Source organism: Phyllostomus hastatus, unplaced genomic scaffold (genome assembly GCF_019186645.2).
Source record: "Phyllostomus hastatus isolate PE091 unplaced genomic scaffold, TTU_PhHast_1.1 phas_scaffold_39, whole genome shotgun sequence".
Taxonomy (NCBI): Eukaryota; Metazoa; Chordata; class Mammalia; order Chiroptera; family Phyllostomidae; genus Phyllostomus; species Phyllostomus hastatus.
The window spans coordinates 33,233,019-33,256,252 of record NW_025334028.1 but is presented as its reverse complement, the minus strand read 5'-3'; the positions used below and the strand labels follow the sequence as shown (position 1 = coordinate 33,256,252).

General features: G+C 40.7%; 1 protein-coding gene across 13 annotated transcripts in view; it reads left to right on the top strand.

The window, feature by feature from the left end:
* DIP2C (disco interacting protein 2 homolog C) overlaps window positions 1–23,234 on the top strand; it is a 446,223-nt gene that overhangs the window by 361,346 nt on the left and 61,643 nt on the right. For all 13 annotated transcript variants that reach the window (XM_045820044.1, XM_045820049.1, XM_045820039.1 and 10 more), the window contains 3 exons: window positions 10,592–10,722; window positions 19,778–19,946; window positions 22,189–22,359. In XM_045820044.1, coding sequence (XP_045676000.1) covers window positions 10,592–10,722; window positions 19,778–19,946; window positions 22,189–22,359 — 471 coding nt within the window. The remainder of the gene's footprint in view (window positions 1–10,591; window positions 10,723–19,777; window positions 19,947–22,188; window positions 22,360–23,234) is intronic.

The following is a 23,234-nucleotide window of genomic DNA, read 5'->3' as shown; positions in this document are numbered from 1 at the left end:
ATGGAAGCAACTGAGGTTGCTTCCAACACTTGGCTATTGTAAATTGTACTTCTATGAACATTGGTGTGCATAGGTTCCTTTGGATTGGTGTTTTAGAGTTCTTAAGGTATAATCCCAGCAGTGGAATTGCTGGGTCAAAAGGCAATTCCATTTTTAGTTTTCTGAGGAAATTCTGTAGTTTTCCACGGTGGCTGTACCAGTCTGCATTCCCACCAACAGTGCACTAGGGTTCCCTTTTCTCCAAGTCATCTTCAGCATTTGTTATTTGTTGATTTGTTTATGATGGCCATTCTGACCGGTGTGAAGTGGTATCTCATTGTGGTTTTAATGTGCATCTCCCTGATGGCTAGTGATGCTGAGAATCTTTTCATATGTCTCTGAACCCTCTGTATGTCCTCCTAGAAGAAGTGTCTGTTCAGGTCCTTTGCCCATTTTTGAGTTGGGTTGTTTGTTTTCCTGGAGTGGAGTTGTGTGAGTTCTTTATATATTTTGGAGAGCAAACACTTGCCCAAGATATCATTGGCCAATATGTTTTCCCATACGATTGGTTCTCATTTCATTTTAATGCTGTTTTCTTCAGCCATGCAGAAGCTTTTTATTTTTATGAGATCCCACTTGTTTATTCTTTCCTTTATGTCCCTTGCTCCAGGGAACATATTGGTGGAAATATTGCTGCATGGAACATCTGAGATTTTCCTGCCTATCTCCTCTAGGACTCTTACAGTGTCATGACTTATATTTAAGTCTTTTATCCACCTTGAATTTATTTTTGTGTATGATGTAAGTTGATGATTGAGTTTCATTTTTTTTCATGTAGCTCTCAGGCTCTCCCAACACCATTTATTGAAGAGGCTATTTTTACTCCATTTTATTCTCCTGCCCACTTTGTCAAATATTTATTGACTATAGAGACATGGGTTTACATCTGGGCTCACTTCTGGTCTCTATTCTGTTCCATTGATCCATGGGGCTGTTCTTATGCCAGTACCAGATTTTTTTTTTTAAGATTTTATTTTAAAAAATCTTATTTTATTTATAAAATCTTATCTTAAAATCTTATCTTATTTATAAAATCTTTATTTTAGAGAGAAGGAAAGGGCAGGAGAAAGGGAGAAAGATATCAATGTGTGGTTACCTCTCACTCATTTCCTACTGGGAACCTGGCCCATAACCCAGGCATGTGCCCTGACTGGGAATTGAACTGGTGACTATTTGTTTTGTAGGCTGACACTCAATCCACTGAGCCACACCAGCCAGAGCAACTGTTTTGGTTACTGTGGCCTTGTAATATAGTTTGATATCAGGTATTGTGATCTCTCCTACTTAGGTCTTCTTTCTCAAAATTGCTGAGGCTATTTGGGTTGTTTGTGGATCCATATAAATTTTTGAAACGGTGGTTCTAAATCTGTGAAATGTGTAATTGGTATTTTAATAAGGATTACATTGCATCTATAAATTGTTTTGGGTAGTATGGACATTTCGATGATGTTAATTCTTCCAATCCATGAACACAGTATATGCTACCATTTATTTCTGTGTTCCTTAATCTCTTTCTTCAGTGTTGTGTAGTTTTCTGAGTACAGGTCTTTTACCTCCTTGGTTAGGCTTATTCCTAGGTACTTTATTGTTTTGTTGCTGTTGTAAATGGGATTTTTTTCCTTACTCATGTTTCTGATATTTCATTATTGGTGTATAAAAATAAGTTCAATTTATGACTGTTGACTTTGTATCTTGCTGTTTTGCCAGAATCACTTATTAGGCCAAGTAGTTTTTTTTTGTGAAGTTTATAGGGTTTTCTATGTACACTGTTATGTCATCTGCAGACAATGACAGTTTAATTTCCTCCTTTCCAGTTTTGATGCCTTTTTGTTCTTGTCTGATAGTTGTGGCTAGAACTTCCAATACTATGTTGAATAGAAGTGGTGAACGCAGACATCCTTGTCCTGTTCCTGATCTTAGTGGGAAAGCTTTTAGTTTTTTTCCCATTGAATATGATATTAGCTATATGTTTCCCATATATAGCCTTTATTGTTAAATATGTTCCTTCTACTCCCACTTTGATGAGTGTTTATATTATAAATGGGTGCTGTACCTTATCAAATGCTTTTTCTGCATCTTTTGATATGATCGTGTGATTTTTGTCTTTCATTTTGTTTATGTGATGTATTACATTTACTGATTTGCCAGTATTGTACCATCCTTGCATTCCTGGGATGAATCCCACTTTGTCATGGTATATGATCTTTTTAATGTATTGCTGGATGCAGTTTGCTAATATTTTGTTGATGATTTTAGCATCTTATGTTCAATAGCAATATTGGCCTATAGTTTTCTTTCTTTGTTATGTCTTTATCTGGTTTTGGGATTAGGATGATGCTGACCTCATAATCAGAGTTTGGGAGTCTTCCCTCTTCTTGGACTTTTTGCAATAGTCTGTAAAGGATAGGGAGTTAGCTCTTCCATAAGTATTTTGTAAGATTCTCCTGTGAAACCATTTGGTCTGGGGCTTTTGTGTGCTGGCAGTTTTTTTATTGCTGCTCCAATTTCACTAGCTGTTATCAGTCTGTTTAGGCTTTCTGCTTCTTCTTGATTCGGTTTTGAAATTACATTTTTCTCAAAGTTTGTCCATCTCACCCAGGTTTTCAAATTTCTTGGCATACAGTTGTTCATAGTAATTTCCTACAATGAGTTGTATTTCTGTGGTGTCAGTTGTAATCTCTCCTCTTTCATTTCTGATTTTATTTTGGGGGTTCTCTCTCTTTTTTTCTTGATGAGTCTTGTTAAAGGCTTGTCAGTTTAGTCTATCTTTTTCAAAGAACCAGCTCCTGGATTTATTGATCCTTTGAATTGTTCTTTTAGTCTCTGTATCACTTAATATTGCTCTGATCTTGGTTACTTCTTTCCTTCTACTCGCTCTGACCTTTGTTTGTTGTTGTCCCTCTAGTTCTTGTAGGCATAGGGTTAGGTTGTTTATTTGAAATGTTTCTATCTTCTTTAGGTGGGCCTGTATTGCTATGAACTCCTCTCTCAGGACTGCCTTCACTGTGTCCCATAAGTTTTGGACTGTTGTGAGTTCATTTTCATTTGTTTCCAGAAACTTTTTTATTTCTTTCTTGATCTCATTATTGACCCATTCATTGTTTAATAGCATGCTATGCAATCTACACAAATTTGAGTATTGTTGAGGTTTTTCCTTAAGGTTGGTTTCTAGTTTCAGGCCCTTGTGATCCAAGAAAATGCTTGATATGATTTCCATTTTCTTGAATTTGTTGAGGCTTGTTTTGTGTCCTGTCATGTGTTCTGTCTTTGAAAATGTTCCATGTGCATTTGAAGAGAATGTGTATTTTGCTTCTTTGGGATGAAAGATTCTATATTTATCAGTTAAGTCCATTTGATCTAGGGCATTGTTCAGTGCCGCACTATCCTTGCTGATATTTTGTTTGGAAGATCTGTCCATTGTTGACAGTGAAGTGTCAAAATCCCCTACTATAAATGTGTTGCTGTCTGTATCTTTCTTGAAGTTCTTCAAGATTTTCCTTATATATTTGGGTGCTCCTACATTGGGTGCATATGTTTATAATGTTTATGTCTTCTTGATGGATCTTGATAGATTCTTCCCTTGAGTATTATGAAGTGTCCTTCTGTGTCTCTTTTTATGGCCTTTGTTTTGATGTCTATTTTGTCTGATATAAGTATTGATGCTCCAGCCTTTTTTCCTGTCCATTTGCTTGGAATATTTTTTTCCAACCCTTCACTTTCAGTCTGTGTAGGTCTTTTATCTGAGGTGGGTCTCTTGTAGGCAGCATATGTGTGAGTCATGTTTTCTTATCTATTCAGCTACCCTAAGTCTTTTGACTAGAGCATTTAATCCATTTGCATTTAAGGTTACTTTGATAGGTACTTATTTGTTTTTTCCCTTTGTATGTGTGTTCCTCTCTCTCTCTCTTTTTCTTCCTCTTCTTAAAACAGTCCCTTTAGCATCTCTTACAGTGCTAGTTTGGTGGAAGTATATTCTTTCAGCTTTCTTTTGCCTGGAAAACTCCTTATATCACCTAACATTTTAATTAAGAGCCTTGCTGGGTAGAGGAGCCTTAGTTGCAGGCCTTTGCTTTTCATTACTTGGAATATTTTTTGCCATTCCCTTTTGGCTTGTAGTGTTTCTGTTGAGAAATGAGCTGCTAGCCTTCTGAGAGCTCCATTATATGTTACTTCCTATTTCTTCCATGCTGCCTTTAAGATTCTCTCTTTGTCTTTACAATTTGACATTAATTATGATGTGTCTTGGAGTTGGCCTTTTGGGTTCATCTTGACTGGGACCCTCTGTGCTTCCTGAATTTGCATGGTTTTTCCCCTCACCAGGTTAGGGAAGTTTTCTGTCAGTATTTTTTCAAACAGGTTTTCTGTACCTTGCTCCTTTTCATCTCCTTCTTGTATTCCTATGATTTGAGTGTTGTTGTGTTTCATGTTGCCCTTCAGTTCCCTTAAGCTGTCTTCATATTTTTTTAGTCTTTTTCCACATAGCTCCTCTACCTGAGTATTTCTTTCTGCCTTTTCTTCCAAATCACTAATTCAGTCCTCTGCTTCATCCAGCCTGCTTGTAATTCCTTCAAGTGTATTTTTTTATTTCAGATATTGTGTTCCTCATTTCATCCTGGTTCTTGTTTATAGTTTCTATTTCCTTTTTCATGCTGTTGTAATTTCTACTCAGTTCCTTGTAGTTGTTACTGAGTTCCTTGTGCATTCATATAACCATCCTCTTGAATTCTTTGTCTGATAGTTTGCTTGCCTTGATTTAATTTAGCTCTCTTACTAGGGAACCTTCTTTTCGACTGCAGGTTCATTCTTTGTCTCCCCAGTTTAGGTGACTCTTTTTGTTTGTTTCTGCAATTCTCAATGCTCTGCTTTGCCAGCTGTCTTCTTGGGGTGAACTTCTGTGGTAGGTGTTCTGTGGGACTAATTTATGTGGTCTCTACCTCCTTGTCTGGATGCTCTAAGGTTGCCCTTTCTTTCATTTTTGTGGGCTCTCTTGTTGGACTTGGGCTTTACCAGCTGGTGTCTCCTTTGTTGGTGGGTTCTCCCATCCAGTGGGTTTACTGGTAATTGTAACTCCCACCTTGTCTAGTATGCTGTTGTACAGGTGTTAGTTAACAAAGTAGTATTATCTGACAACCAAACCTATGTCAGCAAAAAAACTCCCCTTAACCACAATTGAATTAAGATTAATAAAGGTGAGGAGTGACTGCAGATATTGTAAGATATGTCATAGGGAATATGAGGTGACAAAAAGAGGGCAAAATGTTATCACATGGTAAGAGGGAGGAGAATTGATTAAGAGTGGGGATAGAACCAAGGTGAAGAAAGGAAAAGAACAAAATTTAAAATATAAGTAAAACCCAAAAGGGCAATGGGAACAAGGAGGTAAGGAAAGGGAAGAGTATACTATGCAATTTGAAATAAAATTGAAAGGGTACTGGATCAACGGGAGAAAAACTTCAGAAAAACCACAGCAGGGTCGATAGCAATGACAGCTGAATGAAGTTTAAGAAAGGCGGAATGGGAATGTGAGAATATTGTAGAAAAGTGAAAAGTGAATATGTCTACAGAAAAAAAGATGATTTTGAGAGGATGGGGGAAGCAAACTAATGAGAGTAAACAGTAAAGCCGGACTTCCGGCAAGATGGAGGAATAGGTGGATGCACTCTACCTCCTCGCACAACCAAGATTAGAACAACAATAATTTACAGATAGAATAACACTCAGAACTGATAGAGGATTTATCTGAATGCAAGTCGGACAGCCAAGAAGTTGAAGTAGACCCAGACAGTACATCCAGACTGGTAGGAGACAACGAACCGGGTGGGTGCGGGGCGGGTGCGGGGCGGCACACGGAGGTCAGGGAAAATTTGGCGGAAATCGGCGCGACAGCCATCTGGGGCGCAAGAATGCAGCGGTGATCCCTGAGTACGCAAGCTGTGGCTGGCGGACCCAGTGAGGCAGCGATTGTGGACCAGGGCAAAGCTCGCAGCCCAGGATCCCAGAGAAGGGTCTGAGCCCAGGAGAACGGAACTACTGCCATTGTTCCCTCCCACCCCCGCCCCCGCCCCCACATATAACGTCACAATCTAGCGACTGGGGTGTTCAGCCCCAGTGAACACCTAAGGCTCCGCCCCCCACAGTAACAAGAGCGACCAAACTAAAAAAAAAAAAAAAAAAGGAGAGACAGGGAAAGACATAAGACAAAGACAGATCAGTCCCCCAGGACTCATCCTTTTGAGCGACCAAGAAATAGCCAATCTATCAGATGCACAGTTCAAAACACTGGTGATCAGAAAGCTCATGGAACTGGTTGATTTTGTGTGCAAATTAGATGAAAGGATGCAGGTTACCATAAAAGAGATGCATGAAGATAACACGGAGTAGAGCCAATAGTGAAAGGAAGGAATCTGAGTCTCAAAGCAGTAAAGCCAAGGTCGAGAGAGGGTAGGGGGAAGGAAAGAGAACAATGTAATAGAATTCCTCCCTCAACTGATTAGGGCAGGGAGAAGGCGAAATGGAGTAAGAGAGAGAGCATGCTATGGGATATGAAATACAAATAAGTAGTGAAGAAATGGGAGTTCCTTTGGAGATGAACAGCAATAGCTATGGTATTTCACCCAACTAGCCACTGTTTATAAAAGGTGAAAAAGAAACAAGACTGTTGTTAGAGGGGAAAAGAATATGAGCTGACTTTAGAAAGCAGAGCGCTTATGCGAGCTTAGATGGAAGAGAAAGAATCAAAGTAAGGCATGGAAACTTGGCGAAGTGTGAGAAAAAGTAAAGTTAACCACAGCAGTAATAAAGCTCAGGAAGATGGCGAAATGGATTAGGACCAGGGTAGGGTGCTATGTGGGCTTTGGAATAACAATAATGTAAAAAATATGTATAATCTGAATAAAAAGAATAAAAAGTAAAATACCAAGAGTAGTATGTTATTTGGAATACTAGTGAAGTAAAAGAAGAAAAATTAAAATGTAATCTGAAAGGGGGAATAAAAAACAATAAAAACAAAAAAAACTGAATAAATGGAAAGAAGAAAGAGAATTTCTATTAAAAAACATACACGTTCTGATGAGGAGCAAAGTGAAATTGGTCTCAGCTGTTGGTGTTCACCTTCTGACTTCTTTCTTCCTCTGTCTCTGGTTTTCTCTCAGCTCCAGGTCTTACTGTCTTAACTCTTGAGAAAAAGGAAAGATTTTTTAAAAACTTGCCTAGCAGGTTTTGCAGTTCTTCTAGGTTCCTTCTGGCAGAGGGGGCTGGGCTCTATTTTTCCCTTTCCTGTGGTTCCCCCAGGATGGGGGCTCAGTCTGGGCTACAGTAATCACAGGTGCCCAGCTTCCAGCCCAGGCCCAGAGCACTGTGCAGCCCGCAGTCTCCGCTCTGTCCATCTGCACCCTGCTGGCACCAATAAGTCGCCTCACTCTCCTGGGTGCCGCTGCCACACGAAGCCACTGCCTGGGTTTCCACACAGTCCAACCCTCTGGCAAGTCCAGAATCTACCTGGGTCACGGCCAGTCGTGGCCCTGCACTCCCAGTTCCAGGTGTCACCAGGATCCCCCAAATTCTCTACATCAGCCCGTGCACACCACCCGCTGTGTGTATGGTGCTGACTTTTTTTCCCCTCTAGCCTACTTTCCCCCTCCGTGTCTCTCCTAGCATGTGTCTGGGATTTCCCTGCCACTGGAGGGGAGGGAGCTGCTCTGCTGCTGTCACTGACCCGGCTCTCCTCCAAGGTACCTGCAGCAGCCTCAGTCTCCACTGCCAGGCTGGGGGACCTTCTAGTTAGCCTGTAAAACCTCCTTACTGCCAGTTTTTAAATGTCCTCTGCACACTTTGGCTTCCAGACTTCATATCAGCTGAGATTCTTTTGGCTGTTCACTTCGTTTTTCAGATCAGCTATGAGTCTGGTTGGGTGCACGAGCCAGTGGGCTCAGCTCCCACCTGCATCGCTGTCATCTTCCAGAAATGTACTTTTTATCATACATTTTTATGATCTGCACAAGTGCAGCCTATACTATTAATTCCTTATTCAATGAAGATATTTCTGCTTGAAACAAGTATAGACCCTAGAAATCTTAAGAGATGGATAATTAAACTCTTTCTTAAATTTATAAAAGTTTTTCTTAAACTTTTGACTGCTATATGTGTTTGATGAGTACTTGAAATGAAATACATTGTGACATCATTTAATGAAAAACACTTGAGTTTTAAATACTCAGTGGCACAAATTATCTGGCTTATAGTCCTCTCCAGAAGGAAAGCCCTTTATGTCTGGTTGTACAGGTCAACATATTTCTCAGGAAAAATTTTTGACTCCATTTTGGGTTTTGGACAGAAATCTAATTGAGTATTCAATTCAATATCAAAAATTGAGAGAGGCAAATTTATCCAGTAAACTGTTTTCCCCAAAATGGGCACTACAGAATGCCTGACTTAGTATAAAACCTATGAGTATATGTTTATAGGTTAAATTTAAGTTTTATAATACTGCCTGTTTAAAAGTGTTATTTATCCCCTGAAGGTTCCTAATACATCCTAGATACACACTTGCTCAGTGTCATCAAGAAAGTCAGATGGAGGACTCCCACACAGCACCTACAATTTACTTTAGATTCATCACCTACTGCTTTTCACACAGGGTAGTTCAGAACTCATGGTGACTCTCCCTTCCACTGAGTGTGTGTCTGTCACACTTTACTTCTCACCTTCAGCTGATGGGTGCCCAGGGAGTGAACACGTACTGTAACATCAGCCTACCTGCCCCAGATCAGTCACAGATACATCCTGACAATAAGTGCAGGCGACCTCATCCCCACTTCCTCCACATCCGTGTATCCACTCTCGATGTGTCTTTTAGAGTGGAGCATTAGAGTCTGTTGTTCTGGGCATTGAGGAAACTAATTGTTTATCCAAATACAAGTTCACCTTCATAAGAATTGGGAGGTTTTCTTAATACAAGGTCCTAAAAGATAAAAAGCACTCCAACTTGAGCTCTTGGTTCATGACCATGGCAGGTCCCAGACTGGGATGAGTTTAGAGACTGGACATTCAGCTTTCCTAGCTGTTTTTTAAGCTGTGTGCTCTTGTCACTGTGCTGAAATCAGTCAATGCTGACTTACCCTTCATAGCCCAGAACCCTCCAAAAGCCCCAGGAGTGATGCGGGATGCGTTCTCTGCTTTCTTTACATTCTGTGTGCTCCCAGATCCTGCTCTCAGGTTAAAGTCCAAATTTCCACTAGTTTTCAAGCTCCTGGGGGCACAGGCGTGTTTTACTTCTTTCTATATCCTGAGCACCTGATACATAACAAGTGCTCTGTTAATATTATTTGTATTTGTTGCACTGAGCTAAAGAACTTGGTTCTCAAGCTGTACATAACACCAGCACAGAGCAGGGATTCAGTAAAGGTTTGTTTTAGTTGCTAATCTGAGAATGTGAGTAATTTTGCCAGGTAGGATTTTACTACCTCCAGATCCGGGAGGAAGGAGGTTGAGGAATGTTTCACAAATTCAGTCCAGTTTCTTCATTAAACAAATATGGTGGCTTTCAAAGCAGGCTAAAAAGAACTACTTATGTGTTCCATTCTAGATTAATTTTGTTACCTTTTATGAACTTAGTAAAATACCCATGGTGAAACCTTGTGGCCAGGGCTTCTCCCCATGATCCTATGGGTCATGATGGAAGGGGCCTCCTGCCTGGATTCTCTCACAGCTTTTCTCAGGCTTTTCACTGGGTTTCCCTTCTTATTATGAGGCTTTTGCTGGTCCCTTTTCAGCCCCACTCTGGGAACACAGCACTTCACATTAACTGGAGACCCATTTAAAACCATGAACCTGGTAACGTGCCCTGTGCTGCTCTCATGTTCATCTTAGAGTTGATTGGCTAGAGAGCTTCTGTGAGACAACTGAATGTCATTTATAAGGCATTTTTTCCATATTTTAAAATACTCTATACTGAGTGTAGTGGGACTGATGCTGGGATTGGAGCAGCTTGTTCCTGTCCTTAGGTGGTGGGCTGAGAGTGGGTTTTGGCTGCCATCCCAAGATATAGCTGCCATATCCCACTGCGCAGATCTCTGATTCCTGCTCAGACGTGTGATCTTCATCAAGCTCTGTACCTTCTCTGAGCCTCCCTGACTTGGGGCCTGTTCACCCCTCATGCTTGCCTGGCCCCTGTTGCCCACTAGTGCTGCACTGGGCCTGGCGATGGACCGTGAATAAGGTGTCGCCCTGCCCAGAGATGGGGCATGAGTGTGACATCTCCCTGCCTACTTCACAGGCCTGCAGTGGGGCCACAGAGGAAGCCCTTGGTGGACTAACCAGCTATTCAAATGCAAGATGTTGGTGCTTCAGTTACTAGAGTTATTAGGTCCAGGGGACCAAAAAGTCATGTGTCTGTATGTAGTTTTCTTACTTAAAATGGGAAGACTAATGAGAATATAGCAGCCCACTCTCTCCTCACAAAGCCAAAGCTTGGTCACAATTGTCCCCTGCCCTAAATCATTTCTGGGCACTGGTGTTGGGCTGCATGTACTCAGTGGGCCCTGCTGTCTTGCAGATGTGTCACGCAGCCACCAGTGCCTTCTGCCGATCCATTAAGCTACAGTGTGAGCTCTACCCCTCTAGAGAAGTGGCCATCTGCTTGGACCCTTACTGTGGACTTGGGTTTGTTCTGTGGTGCCTCTGCAGGTGAGTTTCCCTTTAATACCTTTAATACCTTTAATGTAATAAATAAATCATACATGGTTTCTTGCGACTGATCCCTGTTCTGCCCCTGTTCAGCCAGGCTCTCAGGGTGGAGTGGGTTCCACATTCTGCGGTGTCTGACAGAATTAGTCTCCATAAAGTTTGCTGAAACACACAGAGATGGTGGCTGGGTTCTTTTGCTCTGAAATCCTAGCAGTTATCCCTGGCCTGGAATTCACATTCAATCAGTGAGTGTTGAAGGCGGTCTCCTCCTTCCAGCTTCTCCCTGATGCAGGTGGGGAGGAACTGCAGCTGAGGGAGGGAGGGAGCTGGCCTCCCCTCCAGGATCCAGTGCTCCTCAGCCATCAGTCCTCCCAGCCCCGCTTGTAACAGGCATTTATAGAGGGGGTGAACATGGAGATTGTTATTCTTCAGGTTGTACATATATGCTCATTGTAGAAACTTTAGAAAATACAGTATATAAAGAAGAAAACAAAACCATTAATAATTTACCACCTAATGATACAAAGAAATATTCACTATTAGCATTTGACATATAGCCTTTCAGTCTTTACTTTCTAGTATAGCGTAGTATTTATTATTATTAACATACCAAGGTCTGTGCACAAAAAGTCCAGCCATTGTTACTATAACAAGAACGCTTTGCATTACATCGATGTAACTCGCAGCCAAGAAGTGGACCGGAATTCTCATGCGTAAACAATGACAATTTCACTGTACTAGTCAGTGGGGGTGGTAGACCCCACTGAGTGAGCATATGCGCTGTGTGGCTGTCGCACTCAAAATGACTGAGCAAGTACAGCATCAGATTTTGTGTTAAGCTTGAGCATTCCTCTGTGGAAACTATTTGAATGATTCAGAAGACCATATCTGTGGACAACTGGGGATGGATACCTTCATCACGCCCCCATACCCACTCATGCTTCACATCTCATACAGAGTTTTTTGGTGAAACATCAAATCACCCAGGTGGCTCAGCCCCTCTAATAGCCCATATTCCACACCCCGTGACTTCTGGCTTTTCCCAAAACTAAAATCACCTTTGAAAGGGAGGAAATTTCAGACCATCAGTGAGATTCAGGAAAATACAATGGGGTAGCTGATGACAATTGGGAGAACTGTGTGAGGGCCCAGGTGCCTATTTGAAGGGGACTGAGTTGTCATTGTCCTATGTACAATGTGTCTTATATCTTGTGTCTTCTCAATAAAAGTCTCTACTTTTCCTATCACATGGCTGGATGCCTTCTGGGCAGATGGCGTATATAAGTGTGCACAAAGTTGCTCCAGTAAATACCAGCGCCCACCACGCAGCTTCACGTGGATCAGCATGTCACCACTTTCCTTTCATTCATCTGCCCATTTTTCCCGTCCCTTTTTATGTGGGACATGTTAAAGCAAACACCCCAACAACGCATGATTTCACCCATAAACCTTTAAGTTACATATACAACTTTGTAAATGTACATCAATATTTTTATAAAACTGAGATGTTACAGTATGAAATCAGTCATAATTTTCCTTTTTTCTTCATAGTCTATAGTAGACATTTTCTCATGTTTTTAAACATTCTTCTGAAACAATTATCTTAATGCCGTCATAATATTTAATAGTATTAGATTGGATTAAAATACAATTCCCGTATTTTTTAAAAACACTGACATTCTAGTTAGTAAAATAAAACGTTTTGAGAGAGCACATAGAATTGAACCCTAGAGTATATTTTAATGATTTGTGCTTCCATCTAAAATGCAACAGCATTGTGGGTAACTTTTTCTTGGGAAATAGTTCAGAATATACCATCCCAACAGTAGGGCCAAAGTGACCTTAGACGTATTTGGCCAACTGAGTAGGAAGCCTGTTCCAAACTACTGACCCTTTAGGACAGCTGTCTGTACTAAGGATGAGTTGAAGCGCCTGAGTAGAGTGCTTCCTGGTTTTGCAGGGTCGTCAAGCCTAAGCCGCACTCAGCAGCAGAGAAGGTGCTTTTGAAGGGAAAGTAAGTTTTTCATGTGCATCACACATAGCAGGAGAGGGATGGGTTGGGGTCTTCAAAGGAACTGTGCAGAGAGGGTTGCAACAAACCTTTACTTAATGAACGTCTTTCCTGAAGGTTCATTCAGAAGTCTCAAAATCAGTGTTCTTGATTTACCCTGCAACATTATAAATAAATGCCTAATAGCTGTGAAACACCTCTTTATTCTGAAATCCTTTGTAGAAACAGATCCCAATAGACTTGCTTTAAAAACTGGACCTGAGAGTAGCCACCCAGTAGCAGTGAGAATGCCCAGCATCGATAAATGTTGTAATTACCATTTTCCTCTCAAATGAGCCAGGGCTTCTTTGAGAAGAGGCTGACTTCAGGCTGGGAAGGGAAATGTATGAGATGACCCTGATGTCTGTGTGAGAAACAAGGAAGTGCTCACAGAATGAGGAAGGGCATGCCAAAGGGACCAAGGAGCCAGCTTCCAGGGACTCCCACAGGCCAAACTGGGGCAATCGGAGCATCCACATGAGTATTATAGTAGATTATAACACTTTGAATGAAATGGGAAATTATCCAACCATTCACATATAAGTAGATGACAATTTGAAAGCCCAGTGAGTAACAAGGATTTGCATGGTAGCCCTCCACTAACAGTTGTTAATTATAACGGAGAGGAGAGAACCTTCACAGTGGAGAAGCCTGAACCAAGAGACCAAAGTGAACCTCGTCAACAGTGAGACAAGGGGCCCTTGAGTGTCACTGGGAGGGTTGCAGTGAGGGACACTGTATCAAGGCTGCTTCACCTGAATCTAATCATGGGGATATCAGACACTCAAACTGAGGAGCACACAACAGCACAGCAGCCTGTCATCCTCATGAATGCCATTGTCATAGGGTCAGGGAAGCTCTGAAGGCTCCATCTGGACAGAGTCAACAGCTTAAATGCAGGATGAGACTCTGCACTGGACCCTTTGCTGTCGGATATCATGAGACAACTGGCAGAACTTGAATAAGGTCTGATGGAACTTGAACGGGGTTAATGGAAGAAATGTATCCATTAGTGTCCTGATTTTGATGCCTGGATTGGCTGGTGGAGGAAAATATACTTGTTTGTTGGAAATACCCCCAAACTCTAGGGCCTTAATCATTTGAGGTTGTTGGGACATAAGGTCAGTGACTCACCCTCAAATGATTCAAGAAAGAAAAAGTTATATGGCTTTTCTTGGAACTTTCCTTTAACTTTGTGATTGTTTCAGAGTTCTTTTTTTAATTGGGTACAAAGTTTTTTGTATATCTTTAAAGTTTCCTTCAGTCGTGAAGTAGGAGGTTATTTATCTGAAAATCTTTGACATGATAGAATTGTTTGAAAATATTTGGTAAGATCATACATGTCTTTAAAAGCATGTCAGGGAATTGATGTTCCCTGATAAGAAGATTCATTATTGTTAAAATGGAAATTCTCCCCAAATTGGTCTAAAGATTCAGTGGAACGCCTGTCAGAAATCTCAGCAGGATTTTGGGTGTTTGGTTTGATTGAGGGTTTTGTTGTTGTTGTTGTTGTTGTTATTTTATTTATTTACTTTTAGAGAAAGGGGAAAGGAGGGAGAAAGAGAGAGAAACATCGATGTGAGAGAGATTCGGTTGGCTCTTGTACACCCCCAAATGAGGACTTGACCCACAACCCAGACATGTGCCCTAGACTGGGAATTAAACCAGTGACCTTTTGGTTTTCAGGCTGGCACTCTTTTTTTTTTTTCAGTTGCTATAATTGCCAACATGATTCTAAAATACAAATAAAGGACCCACCATATCCAAACAAATTTCGGAGCAGAATAACAAAGTTGGAAAACTCAGACTTCCCAATTTCAACACTTACTACTGTAACCAAGACAATGTGGTACTAGCATAAAGATATAATGTAGATATAGAGGTAGATACTTAAAATAATCAGTTAAACATAATTGAAAGTCCAGAAAATGAACCCTTTTATGTGTGGTCGTTTGATTTTTCAACAAAAGGACCAAGGCAACTCAATGGGAAAAGGATAGTCTTTTCAACAGATGATGCCAGGCAAAATGAACATCCACCTGTAAAAAAGATTAAACTTCTACCTAACTTCATATACATTAATCAACTCAAAGTGGATCATATACTTAATATTAGAGCAAAAACTATGAAACATTTATTTAAAAAGCATAGAAGTAAATATAATGTTAAGTTAGGCAAAGGGTTCTTAGGTATGACATCAAAGGTACAATACATAAAGGAAATACTGATAAATTCGACTCCAACGAAGTTTAAACTTTTATACATTAAAAGGCACCATTAAGAAAGTGAAAGGCAAACCACAGACCAGGAAACAATATTTGCAAATCATCTATCTGATAGTCTTTCTAACCAGATATAAAACAAACTCTAAAACTCATAGACAAGTGAAATAATTTAAAAATGGGCAACAGATTTGAACAGACATTTCACCAAAATGCACATATGACGAATAAGCACATGATAATACGCCTAACATTCATTACAGAAATGCAAATTAAAACCAGTGAGCTACCACATCATACTATTAGAACAGCTATAACCTAAGAGGCAGAAAATTAAGTGGGAGACTTGTACTTCCTGATTTCAAAACTATAATATGCCATTAAGCAAAGGTAACCAAAGATACACAGAAACAGGATTCTCATACATCATTGATAGGAATGTAAAGTGATGAAACCACAGTTCACATGTTCTTAAAAATGAAACATAAATGTACCATATGACCCAGCAATTCCATTCCTAGCCATCTACCAAAGAGAAAGGAAAACATGTCCACACAAAGACTTGATGCTTGAAGTATTCTCAGCAGCCTTTGTTTAAAGGGAGAAAAAAAAGGAAATAATCCAAATGTCCACTGACTGGTGAGTGTGTAAACAGTATTTGTCACATCCATACAATGGAATTCAGCTGCCATGTGGATAAACTTCACAAACACTGTGCTGAGTGAAAGAAGCCAGATCCCAAGGCCACACATCATATAACTGCATCACGGTGCCAGTTCAGAGTATGAAAAGTTCAGAGAAGGCAAACCTGGAGACAGAAAGGAGAATGATGATGACTGTGGCAAGGGTGGGCAACAGGGTTGACTACCAATGGACACAAGCCTACCCTTAGGGTGACGGAATGTTCTAGAACTGCATTGTGGTGATGATTATGCAACTCTGCAGTTTACTAACATTTATTTAGGTCTGTGCTTAAAACGGGTAGATTTCATGCTGTGCAGGCCAGTATTGGGTTGACCGACGTGCACACTGCAGGCACGAGCCTGTCGGGGAAGGAGGCTCACCCGTGCGACACAGGGTGGTATGTGTCCAAGTGGGCCAAGCGGCTGCCTTGCTCGCAGCTGCCACGTTGTGATAGTTTTTGATTGTGTGTTTTGTCAGGTTAATAATCTGAAATTACTCAAATACAAATGTGCAAATTTATATTAGTTACCAATATATCTTTTGTTCTTGCCTGGTCATTCATATTTTTATTTTTATTTTCTTAAATGGACTTTATTTTTCAGAGCAGTTTTAGGTAGGTTTACAGCAAAATTGAGTGTAAGGTACAAAGACATTTTCTGTATCCCCTGGGCCCATGTCACACAGCCTCCTCCACTATCAGCATCTCCCACCAGATGGTACGTGTTCTGTGGTCTAGGAATCTATGTTGACATGTCATCACTACCCAGAGCTCAAAATTTGTTTTAGGGCTCACTCTTGGTGCTGTAGAGAGCCAGAAATAGACCCACCTAAATATTGCCAACCAGTCTTTAACACAGGAGCAAGGCAATACAGTAGAACAAGGAGTTCTACTCCTTCATCAAATGGTGCTGGAGCAACTGGACATTTGCATGCAAAAAAAAAAAAAAAGAATCTAGAACTCACAGCCTTCACAAAAATGAGCTCAAAATGGATCAGAGGCCTAAATTCGAAAGGTAAAACTATAAAACTCCTAAAAAATAACACAGGAGAAAACCTAGATGACCTGGAGTTTGGTGATGACTTTTTAGATATGACACCAAATATGCAGTCTATGAAAGAAAGAATTGATAGGCTGGGTTTTATTAAAATTAATAGTTTCTGCTCTGCAAAAAAAACACTGTCAAGAGAATGAAAATGCAGGCCACAGACAGGGAGAAATATTCCCAAAATATCTTTAATCATTTTGTTTTTGTAGTTAAAATCTACACTGAAATAGTTCAGGTTCCAGAAATTCTCAAAAAATAATCATAGTTCATTACCAGCAACCTGCTTTTAAGTAGGTTTGTTCTTTCCATGCAGGTATTCAGAGCCAGTGCCAACAAATCAGTATCAGTTAGTACATGGAACAGTCAACACTTGTTGGACTGAGCAAGGAAAGAGCAAGTAGAAAACTCACGAATCAGGTTTTCTGCTTGTCCTGTGTTATCAGGATTTATTGACTTTTTCTTGATGTTGACTTCTGTCCTATTGATTTTCAGAGTTATGCTTAAAATTCCCTAGCCCTGAATTCCATAATGTGCTAACCACCCTTTCATGTGCTGATGCTTCTGATCAAATCACTCCTCCTGATATGTATTCTTGGGAAAGGTAGTAGGTGATTTGCATTTAATCTTCTTCATTTTGGATCTCCTTTCATATTATAGCATTTATGAAGTAAGATGTTGGGAATAATATAGACATGCTAGATTGTTATAGTAAGAGGAATACCATCATAAGGCATCTCCTACATCTTAATTCCCTAAGACTTGAGGCTCAAGGGCCATCAAACACGTTTGGTACCAGCACTGAAGTGTGAAAGTCCTTGGTGTGAAGGAGCAGCTGTGCAGATCTGAGCCACCATAAAAATCATACAGGGTAATCTGACGTGGTTGTGTTAGCCCTGCTTCACAAGTGGGTTGAATGACATTTGGCGTTAACAAAACACTGTCCCATCACCTTTCACAGAGGTAAGACTCACGCTTCCTAGGGAGTAATAATGACTTCTTCGACGTGTGATGTGCAGGCTTGTTAGATCTTAGGCCTGCACATTAGATCTTTGACCTAGTACACGATCCCACTTTGAGCCTGAGATTTTCTTTTAATATCCGCTCAGCAGAGATAAATTTTCTGTTTTTATCTATGGACACTTACCAGAAATAAAACCTTATGATGATATTCCTCTTAATATAACAACCTAGCATTTCCATTTTGTTCCTGCTTCATGCTGCCTTGAGGCTTCTGATTGGAGTTGACACATTAGCTACTAAGAATGGCTCTAATTCAGTCACACCAGATGTAGTGTGCAGGCTGATTCTGCGTCACTGTGTGGCAAGCGACAGAGTAGGTCTGAAAGACAGCCCACCCACTGTAGCAAAACAAAATAACAGCTTCCAACAGAATCAGTCATAGGAATTCCCTTCAGCTTGCTGTCAGCATCCTCAGAGGCTGCCCACCTTGGGGAACAGGGTTGTAGCACGAGCGCGGAGAGCGCTGTGTCCCTTGCCTCTTCCAGCCCCTGGAAGAAAGACTGCAGGTCTCCATAGATGGCCTGGGGCCTCTGTGGGCATGAGGGGGCAGCATCTTTTGTCCCCTGGGTATGTTGCTGGTGCTAAGGAGTTGTTTGGCTTTGCTTTCAGATGCCACGTGTAAGATTCTTGGGAGGTTATTTTAAGAATATGGAATGCCTCAAAAGTAATAAAAAATATGCTGGCTTGTATCAGTATTTTGTTATGTAAATATATTTGTTGTAATGTTCCTTGACCTCTTGAATACCTTTAATATAAAGTGATTTTGAATGACCTAAATTAATTTCCCAAAGACAAATCTCAGATAATTAAACCATTTGAAAAGATCACAGAAAAGGTCAGAGACTGCTGTCTTTCCTTTTGACAAAAATAAATGAAACTGAAATAGAGGAATAAAGAAAAAAAAGAGAGACCTTTCCCCCACATGCTCTAAAGAATAGTTTTTCTGTTGAGGGCCCTGTTTAAAGTAGATTTTTTGAGCCAACTTAATTTCCTTACATTTCTTAACCAATTGGAGTCTGTTGTAAACAATTTTGAAAATTTTAATGTGCGATTGGCTTCATTCCAGAACTGGTTTTAGTGACATGGCATAGCAGTTGAGGCTCACTGCGCTTTTCACCTGCCAGATTGTTCGTACCTAGAAAATCCCTTTTTCTTAAATGTTAGAAAATTATTTACAAGGATATTTTATTATAATGTGTGACATCTATTAATGTTGATTTATCATCAACAACCATTAAAAATACAGTTTTGACAAATACTTCATTATTTTAAAACCACACTTGCCCCACCAATTGATGACCGATCAAAATATGTACCTAGCATTTCCCTCATTTCTCTGAATATGTTCTCTAATGCAAATATATTTTCCTTATTTCTCCTGTTTGGTGATTTGTTTGGATTATTCCGAAGCAAAATTTCAAAACTTAATAATTGAGTGACAAACTTCATCTAATTGTGTTTGTTTTATTTCATTTGCCCTGGGTGCTGGTTTTCTAAACCAGAGGTAGGCATGCTTTTTCTCCAAGGGCCCTTTAGTAAATATCTTGGGCTCTGTGGTCTCTGTTGCACCCACTCAGCCCTGCCTATTGGTGCAAAGCCACTGTGGACTGTGTTTAAACCAGCAAGTGGCCGAGTCTCAATGAACTTCATTTATAAAAACAGGCAGCATCTGTGCGTTGCTAACTCCCGTTCTAGCACATGTTTTACCAAACGTCAGTTCTGTGTTTCCTGCTGTGAAAGAGAACCCAGGTGGTTGTTGTTTTGTACCAGCTTTGAGAGAAACCTCACAGCATCACAGCTTAGGTGTTTCAAGTGAGTATTCAACTTGGTGATAACTCTCGATCATAATTTCTATAGTTCTGTCCTATTTTTCACAGTGTCTTCATGAACACACCTTCATTTTTTTGCTTAAAGATATCTAAGAGGAGAGTGGCTGTGACTGTCCCTCTCTTGAACATGGGCCACAGGCCTTTCTCAGGCACAGGTTGGATGCTCTTCTGTACCCTCACTGACCTCTCCATTTCTCTCTGCAGCGTGTACTCTGGGCACCAGTCCATTCTCATTCCACCTTCTGAGCTGGAAACCAACCCTGCCTTGTGGCTTCTGGCCGTCAGTCAGTACAAAGTCCGGGATACGTTTTGCTCCTATTCGGTGATGGAACTTTGTACCAAGGGGCTAGGCTCCCAGACAGAATCCCTCAAGGTAAGCAACCCTCACCCCTCATGGTGCCTGCAGAACATTCCCAGTGTCCTGGGAAAGCAGTGTCCAAGGGCATGAAAAGGGTTTGGTGAAGTTAAAATAATAACCCTTCACAAATGTCAGGGGTGACAAACCTGTTTTCATGTGAAAACCTCATTTTATAACATGAATATTTTGTCACTGCCCCAACCAAAAAGTACAGGTCACGTTATTGATGTCTTAAATTCCATTAGGTCTACTTGAAGGGTCCTAAATTGCTTTTTAATTAGTTGGTGAATTCAGTTCTTTAGTACAGTTCATGTTATTCTGACACTGGTATTCAAGTCATAGGTTTGGATTTAGCTCCCATTTTTTGTTTACCTTGAACCCCCTGATTTGTAGGTCATGAGTGATCCTAACCAACATTCATTTTTACAGTTAAGTGAACAGTGGTGTTTATGACAATAATAGCATTTCCTCTCATGTAAACCAAGGACAATTGATATACATATTTTCATGGTACATTAAGCAGTCTTTATCCAAGAAACAAGGAGGAAATAATCATACCACCTGTTTTAATTTCTACCTATTTACTGTTTCTGTGCCCAGATATGTGGGTTGCTAGGTACATATCCAGTGACCACTAAGCATGTGTGTGTGCATGCTTGCATGCGTGTGTGTACATACACACAGTAAAGCACTTGCCTGCCCTGAACATTTTTTACAAACTTAATGGATTAGAATTGAGCAGGAAAATGAAATGCAAGATAAATTAGAAATTAAGTTGCATAAATAAATGTATAATTACTTGAAGTTATATATTTATGCAGGAAAAGAAGTTTATAAAACATAATTATTGCTCATGTTCACCTATATTACATTATGAAATGAATGAGTACATTTCATCAAATTTCCCTGTAGGGGCATAAATAACCAAAGTGAAATAATATTATAATTAAGTGATTTCTAAGCGCTTTACATTTTGATTCATTTCACCTTCATAACAGCTCTCTAAAATAGAAACAATTACTGTCTTCATTTTAAAAATGAAGAAATGTAAGTTACAGGGAAATTAAGCACCCTTTCCAGGTTCTTACATTTAATGAATTTTGGGGCTACATTTTGAATCTTTGGCTCCAGGTCCACCATCTCAAACCCCAGGCTGCAATGTCTCCCAGAACATTCATGTGTGTATCATTTGTTTTGCCCAGGGTTTAATGTTCCCTGTGTGACTCTGTGTATATAAAACCATGTTTATAGACTAAATTTCAGTGTCACATTATCTTGTGTGTTGCCCCCCTTGGTTCAGGAGCCTGGTCAGCTCTCCCTGTGCCAAGACCACCTTGCAGGTGCTTAAGGGACTGAAGGGCTTTGCCTGTGGCAATTGTCCTCCTTGAGACACCACCACTCAAGCTCAACTCACATTCAGACGCAGCCCCTACCTCTTAGTAGGCCCCAGTTCTTACTGCGGAGAGTGTGTGAACTCACTTGGTTGCTCCTCCTGAGTTTTGTGCTTTTGCTCCATTGACTGAATTTGGCACAGACAGAGGTGTGTGGACCTTAGAAATAGAAATGCCTTTATTCATGAACATTTATCTCTGACCTGTGAAGTCTCATGGAACATCAAAGGCAAGCTGCTTTTTAAAAGTTGTCCTAACATTTGAGTTTTCCATTACCACATTAAATACAGGTTTTCCTATTTCTCTCTAGTTCTGGTGCATCCATGTCCGTAGTAGTCTTTACAAATGCTTCCCTTCTTCCCCAACCCCGAACTTTGTTTCGTCCAGGGCCTAGCTCTTCTCCTCAACCTTTCTACTCCTCATTCTTGCTGTCACTTCTTGCCATTATTTAAAATATCTTTGTAATAGCATCTCTAATCACGTTATCTGGCTGATTGATTATATATTTTTTAAAGATTTTATTTATTTTTTAGAGAGAGAAAGGAGGGAGAAAGAGAGAGAGAGAAAAACATCAATGTGGGGTTGCTGGGGGTCATGGCCTACAACCCAGGCATGTGCCCTGACTGGGAATCGAACCTGCAACACTTTGGTTCGCAGCCCATCCTCAATCCACTGAGCTATGCCAGCCAGGGCTGATTGTATTTTTTACACAGACATTCGAGACTGTTTCAGTTAATGGCATGGAGCCATTGGACCCTGGAAATGAAAATCTGTGTGGAGTTTCTGGTTGTGGGTGGCTCTGGTTAAAGAGGTCACACAACTGAGCACTTGGAAGGCTGATCTCTTACTGCTGTTGTTGTTTCTAGGCACGAGGACTGGACTTGTCCCGTGTGAGGACCTGTGTGGTGGTGGCAGAAGAACGACCTAGAATAGCACTCACCCAGTCCTTCTCAAAACTCTTCAAAGACCTGGGCCTCCATCCACGGGCTGTTAGCACCTCATTTGGCTGTAGAGTGAACCTGGCCATTTGCTTGCAGGTGAGTTTTGCTGTCTGTCAACAGTGCTGGGGTGACAGTCACTATTAATGACAGGTGTGCACCGCACACTCAAGTTCAGCCTACTTTCCTTGGCTGATGCGTAGCTACATTTGGAAGATAATCTTTTAATTAAATGCATGTGATTGGTACACATGTCTTCCTTCCATCCTTCCTTTTTTGTCTACATTTCTCAGTAACCAGTATTCATAAATAGCATTGGTAGCACTTACTCTATTGGAACATTTTAACTTTTGGAATATGTGTTGCAGTTGTCCCGCCCTCAGAAGTTGGGCTTTTTAAAATTAGACACTAGACATGTGTTTCATCGTGGCAAAAAAAAAAATCCTGTCTCTTGAAGGACTTAGTGTTGTGTATGTAGATAGTAATTTCTGTAGGAAGAATTTTAAACATGAAGCAGGGTTGGCAGTTTAGGAACAACTGTTATAGCTGCATTTCTGTGGCATAGGTGTGAGGCCATACTGCTATGATAGTCTTGCCTTAACCATGGCTAAAAAAAAAGTATTCTCTTTGTTTCTCTTCAGTGGCCCACTTCCAAGTATCTTCACTATTCCTTTCCCTTCCTGGACTCCTAACATGAGGCCCAGGCCATGGCCATCGTTGTGCCAGGCCAGGGCAGCCTGAAACAAAGGAGAGGAGAACCGTGTAGGAGTGTTTCCCCACGGACCCTTCCCAGAACTTCACCCAGGACAAGCTCAGCTGTAGAGTTTGCTCCTCGAATTTGTTAAAACAGTAAAAATTGACTCACAGCAGGTGCTAGAAGAAAGACCAGTTAACACAAGTTACCCCCAAACTCTGCTCCCTGCCCACCCTGACTCTCCATTCAAGCTCCCAAAGATGGTTGCATACAACGAGTT